The sequence below is a fragment of the Nicotiana tabacum genome, chromosome 6 (assembly GCF_000715075.1).
Source record: "Nicotiana tabacum cultivar K326 chromosome 6, ASM71507v2, whole genome shotgun sequence".
NCBI classification, from domain to species: Eukaryota; Viridiplantae; Streptophyta; class Magnoliopsida; order Solanales; family Solanaceae; genus Nicotiana; species Nicotiana tabacum.
The window spans coordinates 77,337,415-77,350,463 of NC_134085.1; the positions used below are offsets into that span (position 1 = coordinate 77,337,415).

At 37.6% G+C, this 13,049-nt stretch overlaps 1 protein-coding gene across 1 annotated transcript; it reads left to right on the top strand.

The window, feature by feature from the left end:
• The first annotated feature begins 5,832 nt into the window (after window positions 1-5,832).
• Window positions 5,833-8,539, top strand: LOC107820076 (large ribosomal subunit protein eL15). Its single transcript, XM_016646297.2, has 4 exons — window positions 5,833-5,959; window positions 6,610-6,776; window positions 7,609-7,806; window positions 8,125-8,539. Exons 1-4 carry the CDS (start codon window positions 5,956-5,958, stop codon window positions 8,368-8,370), a joined length of 615 nt encoding a protein of 204 aa, XP_016501783.1. The 5' UTR covers window positions 5,833-5,955; the 3' UTR covers window positions 8,371-8,539.
• Window positions 8,540-13,049: the final 4,510 nt, after the last annotated feature.

Consider the following 13,049-nt stretch of genomic DNA (forward strand, 5'->3'; position numbering starts at 1 on the left):
ACCAAATCTTAAAAAATGACCCAAAGGCGGCTGTTTATGCAAAGTCAGCCTTCCGGCGTCCCTTTCGGGAACGTTTGGCTATGTCTTGATAAAACAACGACACCCGACTTTTTTTTTTGGCTATTTTAGCAAAACGGGGGGTTGGACCCGATGAGGGTTGCCTACGTATTTCACATCCGGTGAGAATCAAACCCACGTAGTTCGGGCAATAAACTAACTAACCTTTCGAAAACAGACATATTTTTTTTCCGTTTTTTTTCCCCTTTTTTTTTGAAAATAAAGTAAATTAAAATGAAACTCATTCCCAACTCTCCGCTTGCTATTTTTCTTTTTTCTTTCTCTTTTCCTTTGTTTTTTAGTAAAACAAACTATTAAAACAAAATATACAAATTTTCTTTTTTCTTCCGACACTATTTGAGCACTGTCATTTTTTTTTTATTTTTTTTTTTGTAAAATTTTTCCCAACATTCAAAACCGGTCATCATGCAAGTCCGTAGTAAATAAATGCAAAAGCAGTGAGCAGGATGCATCAGGATGGCATTTTCTGTTTCAGGTTGCTATTCCTAGACGGACCCAACCCCTGTGTTGAGTCCCCTAAGTCAAAATGCACATGATGCAGATAAGCGTTCCTACTAGGGATCCGGCATGAAGTTGAGTTATTCTAGGTTCAGAACCTGGGTGTTTGTTCTAGACCTGGCTTACCCGAGCGGACAGCTCGAGCCGAGGGGGCAGCGTACCGGGAATACAGAAGCTTCACCGGCTTAGCAACTTGTCCAAACCTCGTTCTAAATTGGGTTTTGACACTATACAGAAAAGAAGTCGTACGAAGTACACCCTTGTTCATGATTTAGAAGACTCAGAAAGGATGGGGTTTCGGCAAAGTTTATATACAGTTCAAATAGTATCAAAGCGGTAAAAGGCAACCAATTAGCACATTAAGCACAGATTATGTAACAAAATCAGATAAAACCAAATATAACAATTTATATAAGCTCGAATTTCTAACCCTGAACCAGTGGTTCTGGGTCCAAATCCCCAGCGGAGTCGCCAGAGCTGTCACACCTCCTTTTTCCGTACCCGTGAGGGTACAGGGGAGTTTTTTCCAATTAAAGGACAATCGAAACGGGATTTGTTTATTTATTTCAGAGTCGCCACTTGGGAGATTTAGGGTGTCCCAAGTCACCAATTTTAATCCCGAATCGAGGAAAAGAATGACTCTATATTTACAGTCTGCGTACCAGAAATCCGGATAAGGAATTCTATTAACTTGGGAGAAGGTGTTAGGCATTCCCGAGTTCCGTGGTTCTAGCACGGTCGCTCAACTGTTATATTCGGCTTGATTATCTGATTTTTTATACAATTACGAACCGATGTGCAAATTTTAACTTTGTACCGCTTTTATTATATTTTTAAAGGAATGTGAACATCGTTTTAAAACATGTCTTTGGCTTGCGTCACATGAAATGCACCCGCGATCCGGAACATATTTTTATTCAACGTTTTAGGGTTTGGATTTGGGTCGCATGAAATGCACACCCGAGTTTAAGAAGGTAAGATTATTAAACACGCGCCTAAAGCGACTATCGTATTATTATTCTGGGAAGGCCGCGAATTCTGCTAAATGGCCTGTCCCGAATTCTAAGTATTTTAATATATACATTCAACGAGGGCCCCGCAGCTTGTGCATTTTTATTTTTGTCGAGGCTCATCTCATCTTTATTTTAGAAGGATATCCTATAGCGGCTATGTTCCTTGTCGCATTTGTCTCTACTAATTGAAAGAAAAAAAACAATCCTACTCAATTACATGCTTGCAGTTATTTATAGCAGGATTCTGAATGCTTTCGCAAAATCGGAAAACATGGCCATGCACACGGGCAGCTGATCGAATATTATGGTCCCAAGCCCAGCTCATGCAGGATGGACCAGGCCTGGGCCACTGTTTTTCCAATGAAAGCCTACTTAGCGTTTCGACTTGGGCTCGACCTTTGTGAGGTTGAGATCGTAAACTTGTGTTCTTTGTTCTGAAGGTGTGGTTTGTCCGTTGTAACGGGGCAGTTTATTAAAAAGGAAGGGAGTTAACTAACAATGGATAGTTTCATACCTAACATGCATCAAAGGACATGCTAATCACAAACATAGCTAACTTCTAAAATATAGCCTACTACACTGTCAATCCTGTTGTCTATCAGCCTACACACACGATATAACATTAAGTTACCCCACATTTACATTCACTGCGTGGGAGGGCTAACTCCAGTATCCAGGCAAAACGTAAACCATTATACATTGCATGATGTTCAATGTAACAGACTATGTGTAAAAATAACATCTTCAACTCTTCTCTTTTGTATTCATGCTCAACTTTCAAGTTACATTGACAGTGTATTAGTCATGTACCTGTCATAGAAAGCAAAAGAAGAAGGAGAATGATCAGCAACAGGCAATCAAACAGCAACAACACAACAACAACAACCAGCAGCAATAACCAGCAACAATTATGAAGCCCACAAGTGGTCGAGCACCAAGCAGACAATCCTAGAAAACAGAGTAGAAAACAGCCGAGAAAACCAGAGTGTTTAATGCAATAGTAACAACAATCCAACGATCACAAACAGCTCGACAAATAACCCACACAATTGGCAAAGACAGCTTGACCACCTTAAACTCTTATGCAGTTTTCAGACAGTGTTTGATTACAATATTCTGAAATTTTTCTTTATGTTTCTTTCTTTCAGTTTTTCCAACTTAAAACCTCTCTAAAGACTAAAAAAAATGTCCTGCCCCTTTATTGTTCTGAAACAGCCTATTTATAAGCCAAACCCCAGGTCAGTCCAACTGCCCGGATCCCTGCAAGTTGTAGTCTGCCCATACCCCTTGACTCCCCATGCCTAAAGGCATCTTTCTTGAAGTAAACTTATCAGCCCCCCCCCCATGCCTGTCTTATTACTCTAATCAAGAGTTATGGGTTTAAAGTATTCATTTAATTCCCATACTCTTATGTTTTGTTCCCCCTTGTCATTAGGCTAATAGTATTTTAATTACCACTTGACATGTTCTTAAGTTAATGCCTGACCAAGCTCTGTTAAATGCCAAAACTACCCTTAACCTTTGCACATTACTGTATTACCCTAACTCCTAATGGCCAGTATATAAACCTCTCTGATTTCAACTAATCACTGACTACTAATTACTTAACTTAAACTCAATGCTGACTTCAGGTGGATCTGTTAGCTTTCCATAGCTAACAATCAATTTTCAGCCTAAATTCAGCCAATGATTCCAATTCAATCAAACAGGGGTACCAATTAAAGGGTACGAGTTGGTCATGCTGATACAAGTAATACCAAAAAGAAACAGGCATAGTAATCAATACTGAAATTCAACTCCTGATTTTCTAATCTTTCAAGTGAATTTAGTTGACAATATTTATTTAAACGACTACACAAACTATAATATACAACAAACAATCATCAAAACTATAAAACAAACTAAACATTTAACTCAAAATTCACACACATGGATAGACAAATCAAAAACCAAACCAAACCAGAACATGAACGACAGATTGATTTTAGGAGGACAAAAGAAAAGAAGAGTTACCTCAGGGAAATGAAACTAAGACTGAAAAGCTCGGACTCGGACCAGATCATTTTGGGGTCAAATGGGTGTAGATCTAGTTTTTGCTCGAATCTTCGATTGAAGATTCGAGAAGCTACGGGGTGATTCGAGGTGAACGGTTAATGGATTTGTGTTTAGGGTGGTTGGGTGCATCGGGGGTGTTATTTTGGAGGTCATCGGGGTCCGGGTGGCCGGGTTTACGGTGGAAAACCTAAGGTTGCTAGGGTTTGAGAGGAAGGGGGTTCTGGGACGAAGGGTGTACAGTGGGGAAAGGTGGGGTTTGGTTTGGGGGGCGTGGGGTGTGATGGGAGGTTTATATACAGAATGGGGCATTTGATTTGGGCCGTTAGATCAGATGATCTCAACGGCTTGGATTTACTGGTGAGTGACAGAACGGGGTCATTTGGTATGGAAACGGGGTCGTTTTGGTTTAAGTGAGGGGTTGGGTTGACCCGAGCAAACATGTCGGGTTATGGGTGTGAGTGTGGACCGTTGGATGAGTTTGAACGGACGGCTCAGATCAGACGCCCTATGCGGCATCGTTTTGGGTCCGTGCCTGGGCAGGCCTGGTTTGGACTGGGTCCTTGTGCTGGTTTTGGGCCTCACTTTGGGGCCCAATCTGATTTTCCCATAACCTTTTCCCTACAACCCAATTAACAAAATTAAACTAAAATTACTAAATAAATTGTAAAATTAAAAATTCAATTACACACATATTGGTTAACACCTTATAGTAATTAACACACAGTTTTAACATTAATTAAAAATCACTCAATGACAAGACATATATTTTTTGATTTTCTTTTCTTTTTTGGAGTAACTTTCGTGAAGCAAAAATCACGTGCTTACAACAATTACTAAAATTGGAGCAAAAAATCAACGGTTACTTATTACTTTAAGTTGTTATGTTCTTAAAAGTCTTATAATGTAGGGTAATTACGGCTCCAAAAGTGTCTAGTTGAAATTGTAAACGGGTTAAAAATTTGTATTAAAAAGGCATAAAACTAAAAATAAAGAGCAAATTTCATTTATGGCCAGCCGCTAGAAATTAATATCAACCTCTAGCCACAAAATTGTTGTATGTATTTTATAGCCCAAAACTAATTAAAAGGCTAGCCCAAGAATCCTCCCCATCTTCTCTATCCTTGGGTTTGTCTTCGTCTTTGGCCTTGTCGCCACAACCGCATCCCCTCCATTCGGACCAGGCCTGGACCCACCCTCATCCAACACAACTCGGATCTCCTCTGCCCGACGCAAATACTCAGTAAATTTTTGAGTGATCGTTTCCTTAATCTTAGGGTTTTCTCGTACTTTAAATGGGTTTTGAAGTACTCCAAAGCATTCATGTAAAGAGGAAATGCTACTTAAGAATCAATTTTAATACAATCACCCGCACCAATCAATTTTTTTTCTTCAATAGAAAATGTGGCAACCATACAAATATACCAATTAAAAGCAAATACTCACCGGCTTCACTAAGGGAACTTGACAGGCAAAATAACAACTTCTTGCAAAGCTTGCTTCGCACTTTCCAACCCCGAAACATCATTCCACTTAATATTAGGTTTCTCCTTAACAATCGCGGAGGGTAAGCATTTCTTTTGAATATTGGTATTATTACAAAATATATATACAAAATAGATTGTCGCTATACAAAATTATACAAAATAGACTGTCACTATACAATTTACATATAATAGACTGTCACTTTGCAAAATATATAACAAAAATAGACTGTCATTATACAATAAATATGCTAAATAGACTGTCACTATACAAAATATGTACAAAATAGATTGTCACTATACAAAAATATACAGCTGTCACTATATAACTTATATATAATAGACTGTCACTATGCAAAAAATATATAAAATAGACTATCACTATACAAAATATATACAAAATAGACATTTCGGGCTATTTTATGTAATATGTTTGGGCTGGAGGGCCATTTTCTGTCAATGGGCAAAACGATGGGCTATTAAAATTTTGAGAGGCTATAGAGGGTTGTTTTCTCACAAATAAATTTGTAAAATGCTACAAAACCAATTAACCCATTGGTGGAAAATTCCCAATAAAAATCCAAACCTAGCCCACTAACAATGAGTTTAATGGACCAAACCCAAGTTCAATCCACAGCTAATGGGTGGGCCAGTTTCCTGTATTGAATTGTAATTTTGGATCAAGGAGCAACAGGCCCAACCCATGAGGCTAATCCTTATCGTCAATAAACTCTCCACTAAAAACCCTAGTCTTTCCATAGCAAAGCCCCAGAGGAGACAATAGCTGAAGGAGGAGTGAGGGCAGACAGCGCCGTACCAGAACTGATTCAATGGGTAAAGCTCTCTGAAATCCTCTCAGTCTAATTAATTCATGTCGAAAATGCATTTAAATCCCAAAACTCTTAGGTTCTTTGATATTGTTTTTGTGCTGTTCTATTGAGGTTTTTTCATCTGTGGTACTTTGCTTCAAACATTAGAAATTTTTATTTAGTACTTGTCATTTTGTGTGTCTTCATGTGGGTTTGTTCTCTTTTATGAGAAAATGAGGCTCTTTTTTTCCCTTGTGTTTATTTGATTATGGTGTGGTTTTTTACACATGCATACATATTTAGCTTTACTTATACAACAACTATGCCTCAGTACCAAACAAGTTGGGGTTGGCTATATAAATCCTCACTGATCATGTACCTTTTTTAGCAATAAAAAAATGTATTTTGATTGTTTTAACACTTTTTTAGAACTCGGTAGATAATAAGCCTGCCTATCTACCTATTTTCACCTAAATTTAGAGTGCTTACATTTAAATTTGTATGTGCATGGTGGTTAATGGCTCAATGACCTTGAATGCTTGTGTTCACGAGGAAATGAGGTTTCTATATTTTGTTTTAATAGAATGTGCTACTGTTCTTCACAGATATGTTGAAATATATTTCGTAGATGTTGGAAATGAAGTACTTATGTTTTGGTTTTGGGTGGAAATGTAGGTGCTTACACTTATGTGTCTGAGCTATGGAGGAAGAAGCAGTCTGATGTGATGAGGTTCTTGCAAAGGGTGAGGTGCTGGGAGTACCGTCAGCTTCCCTCCATTGTCCGTGTTACTAGGCCTACTCGTCCTGATAAAGCACGTCGCTTGGGCTACAAAGCTAAGCAGGTAACTGTTTGTTTGTTGTGCTCTTAATTACTAAACTTTTATCTATGCCAGTTGTTACGGGATTGGTTCTTCTTTGAAAGTGGTAACTAGATAGAGATTAAAGTAGTGTGTATGATCTGTATGAAGCTTTTTAGGTTAGTGCTTCAGCGACAGGAGCTTTGATGATTGAATCAATAAGATTAATCACTACTCTTTTTTAACTATTTTCTTAAATTTTGATAGTTTCTCAATTTGTGCATGCTGTCCATAAGCAGGGGATGTGTCTTTTCCCAACTTTATCTTTACAAACCCAAAAAGAGAGATTAATTACTATTCACTTGTCAAAAGAATAAATAAAGAGATTATAGACTAGGTATATCGCGTTAACTGTTGTATCTCTTGTTGTTGCTATAGTTGGGAGGAAATCCAGGAAACAACAGTGCTTGTTTGTATAGGTTTCTTTGTTGAAGGCCGTAGAATTCCCTTATTCCTTCTCATTACATGCAGTTTCTGCTACGAGAAATTTTCGGATAAATAAATAACTCTAAAGACAAGTCACTTGTCACCAAAAACAAAGGGGACAACTCAAGACTAATTGTATAGCTTTCACTGCTATATCTGCTTGTTGTCTAGGTCGGGCAGAAATCCAGTAGTCCCTTATTAGGTTATTTTTTCATCATTTGTATGTAGTTTCCGTGTCAGGGAATGAAAACAAGCTCTAACAAGTTATCTTTCTAATAAGGGCCTGCAAGTGGTCAGTTATTGTTCCCCAAATAACAGCATTATGGATGTTTTCTTGCTTCATTTCTGTTTGGTTGTTATAACTGATGACTTGTGTATCTTTATATAATAGGGCTATGTGGTCTACCGTGTTCGTGTCAAGCGTGGTGGAAGGAAGAGGCCTGTTCCCAAAGGTATTGTGTATGGTAAGCCCACCAACCAAGGTGTTACCCAATTGAAGTTCCAGCGCAGCAAGCGCTCTGTTGCTGAGGAGCGTGCTGGTAGGAAGTTGGGCGGCCTTAAGGTTCTCAATTCCTACTGGATTAATGAGGTCAGTTGGTTGATACTCCTTTCTTCAAATTAATGCATCCTTTTTTGCTTCAGACAAGTAACTATGTATTCTGGATCACCAGTAGTTGCTAATGTTAAGTGGTACATCCCTAGACGGAAGTTGCTGAATCGTCTTATGAAATGGATATCATATGTTTGCTTGAATTAGTTTTGACTACATTGATATATTATATGTTAGCTCGAATCGGTGGGATTACTTTGATAGTGATATGGTGTGGTCTCCTTTGAATCATTTATTTTCTCCACATTTAGTTTAATAATAGTTGTAAAATATGAATTGCAATGTTGTTGAATGTAGGATTCCACCTACAAGTACTTTGAGGTGATCCTGGTTGACCAAGCCCATGCTGCCATCCGTAATGATCCAAGGATTAACTGGATATGCAACCCAGTGCATAAGCACAGAGAACTTCGTGGTCTCACTTCAGCTGGCAAGAAATACAGGGGTCTCCGAGGAAAAGGACACCTGCACCACAAAGCACGTCCTTCAAGAAGAGCAACCTGGAAGAGGAACCAGACTCTCTCTCTTCGCCGCTACCGTTAATCTGCTTGGTAGTTTTGAGCCATTGTTGTTTCCCAGTTTTGCCTTTTCTGTTATAGCTCTATCTATCATCTTTGGACAATTCCTGCTATTTACTTGGTTGTGTTGAGCATCCTTTGTACTGTGGATAATCTGAACATGATTACTATTCTATCAAGGAACTGTTTTGGCATATGTAGTTGTTCATAGAGGCGTCAAAAGTTCACCTTTTCTTTTCATATGATAACTCACTTTTGCGCCCAGAAGAAGAATATTCTATCCTTGCGCATCTGTTCACTATCCCTTTTAACTTATGGGAACTTGCACTATCCTTTGTTTGATGGAAGTACAAGGACTTGCTGATTGGTTTCTAGGAAATGGAAGGGAAGGATTCTTTCTATTCTAGCCAATCCACCCCCTTTAAGGAAAATAGCCAAGTTTCCCCTTAAAAATGTTTGGCTTTAGCTATTAATTGGCGAGGAAGTTGATTTTCCTAGTCTAGTCCATTCCTTCATCCAGTTATGCATTCTGAATTGTATTTCAGTTTAGCTTTATACAACAACCCAGTAGGATCCCACTAGTGGGATTTGGGAAGGGTAGAATGTGAGCATATCTTACCCCTACTCCGGAGGGATAGAGAAGTTTCTGGGACATCATCGGCTTAGAGACAATAGATATGTAACAAGAGATTTTATTGAGCTTTATGTTCATAAAAACTAACAGAGTCCACATTTAATTGAGTTTGAATCGAAGAGTAGTTCAACAGCTCACTGCGCTCATAGTGTAACTTAGCTCAAAATAATTGCTGTTGAATCAGAGTGGTGAAGTGAAGCTTACTGTCATTGCTTGAGGTTAACTGTATATTGCATACTGCTGAAGAATCCTAAGATTCCCCAAGTCTGCGTATAGGCTCTTGAATATATCCTTTGTGTCTTTCCAATAGAAAAGCTAGAGCCCCTATAATATTCTCAAGTTATCAAACTTTGAGTCCTCTGAATAACAGTATTGGTTCATTGGGTATCCAAATCATAGAAACAACATTCACTGATATTGACATAGTCGTAACTTTGTAACATTCCTAATTCCAGAGAAACGAACATTTGTGAGTAGTACTTGCAACATGTTTTCCTCCTGGTGCAGCAATTCTGATCGATAGTAAATATATTGTAAGAGCAAAAGGGATTCTGACATTTTGTTATACAAAAAGTGGCCATGTTTGCAATCTTTTTTCTTCTAAAGAGGTTAAATACTAAATACTGGCCCAATTAGTGGCCACCCAGTGCAAGTTTTTGTCACATATGCGTTGGGTCGAATACGAGCTTTCGAACATAAAAATTACACGGGGCGCTCTATTTGATCGCCCCTATTTAACCTATACCTATTTTTTAAAAAACTTTTAACTTGTACCCACTTTTTAAACAACTTTAGCTCCTTTTCTCCTCCCCCTTCTCCTCCTTCATTTTCTTTTTTCTTCTTCTACAACGATGACTTCAGCATTGCTCTCTTTGATTAATGAAGCTAAAGCAAATATACTGAGGATATTACTCTCGTTGGCATGGAGGATAACTTCAACGACATAAGAGATCAACTCATTGGGCAAGCGCGGGAGCTCTTGCCATACAAGTTTTTAGCAATATAATCCATCAGTATTATTTCGTTTTGATGTTTCTTCATGGTTTACTATTTCTCAAGAATATGATGCAAGAGAAATTCTTATAAATTAAGCTTTGGTACTTCTGATGTGACGGCAGTATATCATGACAAGAGCTATAACCAATTATTAGAGCAGTTATATAGAAAATTAAAAGGTAAAAGTTATTTGATAGTTATGGATGTTACAAAGATAAAAACTTCAGCTCTAGAGCTGAAGTTTCCCAGTTACTACACGAAAACTTCAGCTCTAGAGCTGAAGTTTCCCAGTTACTACACGAAAACTTCAGCTCTAGAGCTGAAGTTTCCCAGTTACAACACATAAACTTTAGCTCTAGAGCTGAACTTCAGGCCCGGTTACTAGAATGCTGAAGTTTTGTGTGATTGCCTTTGCTACTTCAGCCCCATGTGCTGAAGTTATGCGAAAAAGCGGGTACGCTTGCAATTTTTTTTGCAAAGCGGGCACAAGTTAAAATGTGACACAAAAAGCGGGTATTGATGCAAATGCCCCGAACATATAAAGTTTACAATAGCCATTTTTAGCTATTATAATTGAAAAATAGTACTATCAACATTTCAAATTCCACTAGTAAAATATCAGCATATTGTCATGGAGTTTCACATATAAAAATTGAAATTTTATGACAACTGTTATAAAATAAAGACTATAAAGTAAAGACAAGTATAGAGAGAAACTGATATATTATTCGAATTCAAACTGATGTACATAATGAACTGAAATCTCTTCTATTTATAGAAGAAAGGAAGCTGCTGTGTAAGCTGCTACTACAAGCTGCTGTGTAAGCTGCTACTACAAGCTGCTGTGTAAGCTGCTACTACAAGCTGTTGTGTAAGCTGCTACGCAAGCTGCTGTGTAAGCTGCTACTGCAAGTTGCTGTGTAAGCTGCTACTGCAAGCTGCTACTATACCAGATATGGATAATCTTCTACTGAGAGCAATGTTTATCCATAATGGAGTACTGAATGGATAAACTTATTATACCCGGTATGGATAATCTTCTACCTAGGGTAATGTTTATCCATAACCGGGTACCGAAGTGATAAGCTTCTTCAGGAAGCTTATTTCCAATAGAGTACTAAATAGATAAACATATTTACGGTGGAGTCCCATATGGATAAGCTTCTTCAGGAAGATTATTTACAATGGAGTACTAAATAAACATCCATAATATAATATATTTATAACAGTCCCCCTTGGATGTTCATTAAAAGATAACGTGTCTCATTAAAACCTTACTAGGAAAAATCACGTGGGAAAAAATCCTAGTGAAGGAAAAAGTGTACACATATTTAGTAATATGCATTGCTAGGTGCCTCATTAAAAACCTTATAAGGAAAACCCCATGGGAAAAACCTTAGTAAGGGAAAAAGAGTGCATCGCGTATTTTACTCCCCCTGATGAAAACCTTGTTTCAAATATTTGAGTCTCCGCATTCCAATCTTGTATACCATCTTCTCAAAAGTTGAAGTTGGCAAAGATTTAGTGAATAAATCTGCTGGATTATCACTTGAACGGATTTGTTGCACATCAATGTCACTACTTTTCTGAAGATCGTGTGTGTAGAATAATTCTGGTGAAATGTTCTTCGTTCTATCTCCTTTTATAAATCCTCCTTTTAATAGTGCTATGCATGAAATATTGTCTCCGTATAATATTGTGGGTCTTTTATCACATTCCAACCCACATGTTTCTCGAATGAATTACTGATCTCAATCATATGCACTCCCTGCTTGCTGGTTTGAAATCGAGCTTTATGGGTATCAGATAAATAACCTGCATCTGCATTACCAATACGATCTGCACCACTTTTGTTAGCATTAGCAAGATAAATAAATGCACCATCTACACCGAGATAGAGTATTTCAGGACCAAGGAGCTCCTCATCCTCTTCTAGAGGTTGGAACAGATCCTTATTCACTTCAAGTGATTGGATATTCATTGGTGTACTTAATGGGTACACTTTGTCCATGTAAAAGTATTTTTAAGACCTTTTGGAGCTCTTCCGGAGTTCCAATAAGATTTATGTCACCAACATAAACAGCAAGTGTAACAAATTTTGATGACATTTTCTTTATAAAAATACATGGACAAATAACATAATTTATGTAACTTTCTTTCAGAAAATATTTACTGAGGCGATTATACCACACGCGCACAGATTGCTTTAAACCGTACAAAGATCTTTATAATTTGATCGAGTACATTTCTCAAGACTTTGAATTATATGCTTCGGGCATTTTCAATCCTTCAAGGATCTTCATATAGATTTAGCCAAATAAGTCATATAGGTTAAGACTTGTATCTAAATGGTATGACATCTTCAAGTGTCTGGACTGCTAGTCCGATCCTCACAATCTTTTACAATATTGTGCACTATATTGTATTAAATATATCGTCGACGATCATTTTGTGTCAGTTCCGAAGCGACATAACTTGTGGAGATCTCATACTTTCTTTATTTTCAGGTACCTGAACTTTTTCGGGAGTTTCATGAAATGTTATGTCGTGGGCTCTTCTAGAGCTTATTTCCTCCTCATTTTGATCATTAGCTCCTACTATTTTTCAAGGATTGTTACCTTTGAAACCGATTGGTCTACCACACTTCATGCGTACAGTAAACTCTATCCTTCAGGGACTTTAATTTTAATAGGAGCATTTGCAGCTGAAATATGATATTTAATTTTGGATCAGCAAATGCTTCTGGCATTCGACTTGAATTATCTTCTAAGTGAGGATCATGATAATTCGATTCATATAGCATATTTTTCAACTGTTTATTCCATCCCCCAAATGTTAGAAAAACTAACATATATCCTCAATCATCTTTGGAAAACATATCTTTGTGTATTATGGTAGAGAAATTAATCATATACCACACAACAAAAGATAGTAAAAATATTTGGTTTCTGATCCTAAACCAATTGTGAAGGGAGGACTTATCATATATTGTTGATCTGATGCATACAAGTGCTGCTATATGCAATTTAGAAAATCTTAGACCAACACATGAAGCTTTGTTCTCATAAGCAATG

What these genes read in the sequence shown, in the direction of transcription:
- LOC107820076 (XM_016646297.2), top strand. An exon ending in TGGGCTACAAAGCTAAGCAG is followed by an intron (nt 6,777 to 7,608) that starts GTAACTGTTTGT and finishes TTTATATAATAG; the next exon opens with GGCTATGTGGTCTACCGTGT. An exon ending in ATTCCTACTGGATTAATGAG is followed by an intron (nt 7,807 to 8,124) that starts GTCAGTTGGTTG and finishes TGTTGAATGTAG; the next exon opens with GATTCCACCTACAAGTACTT.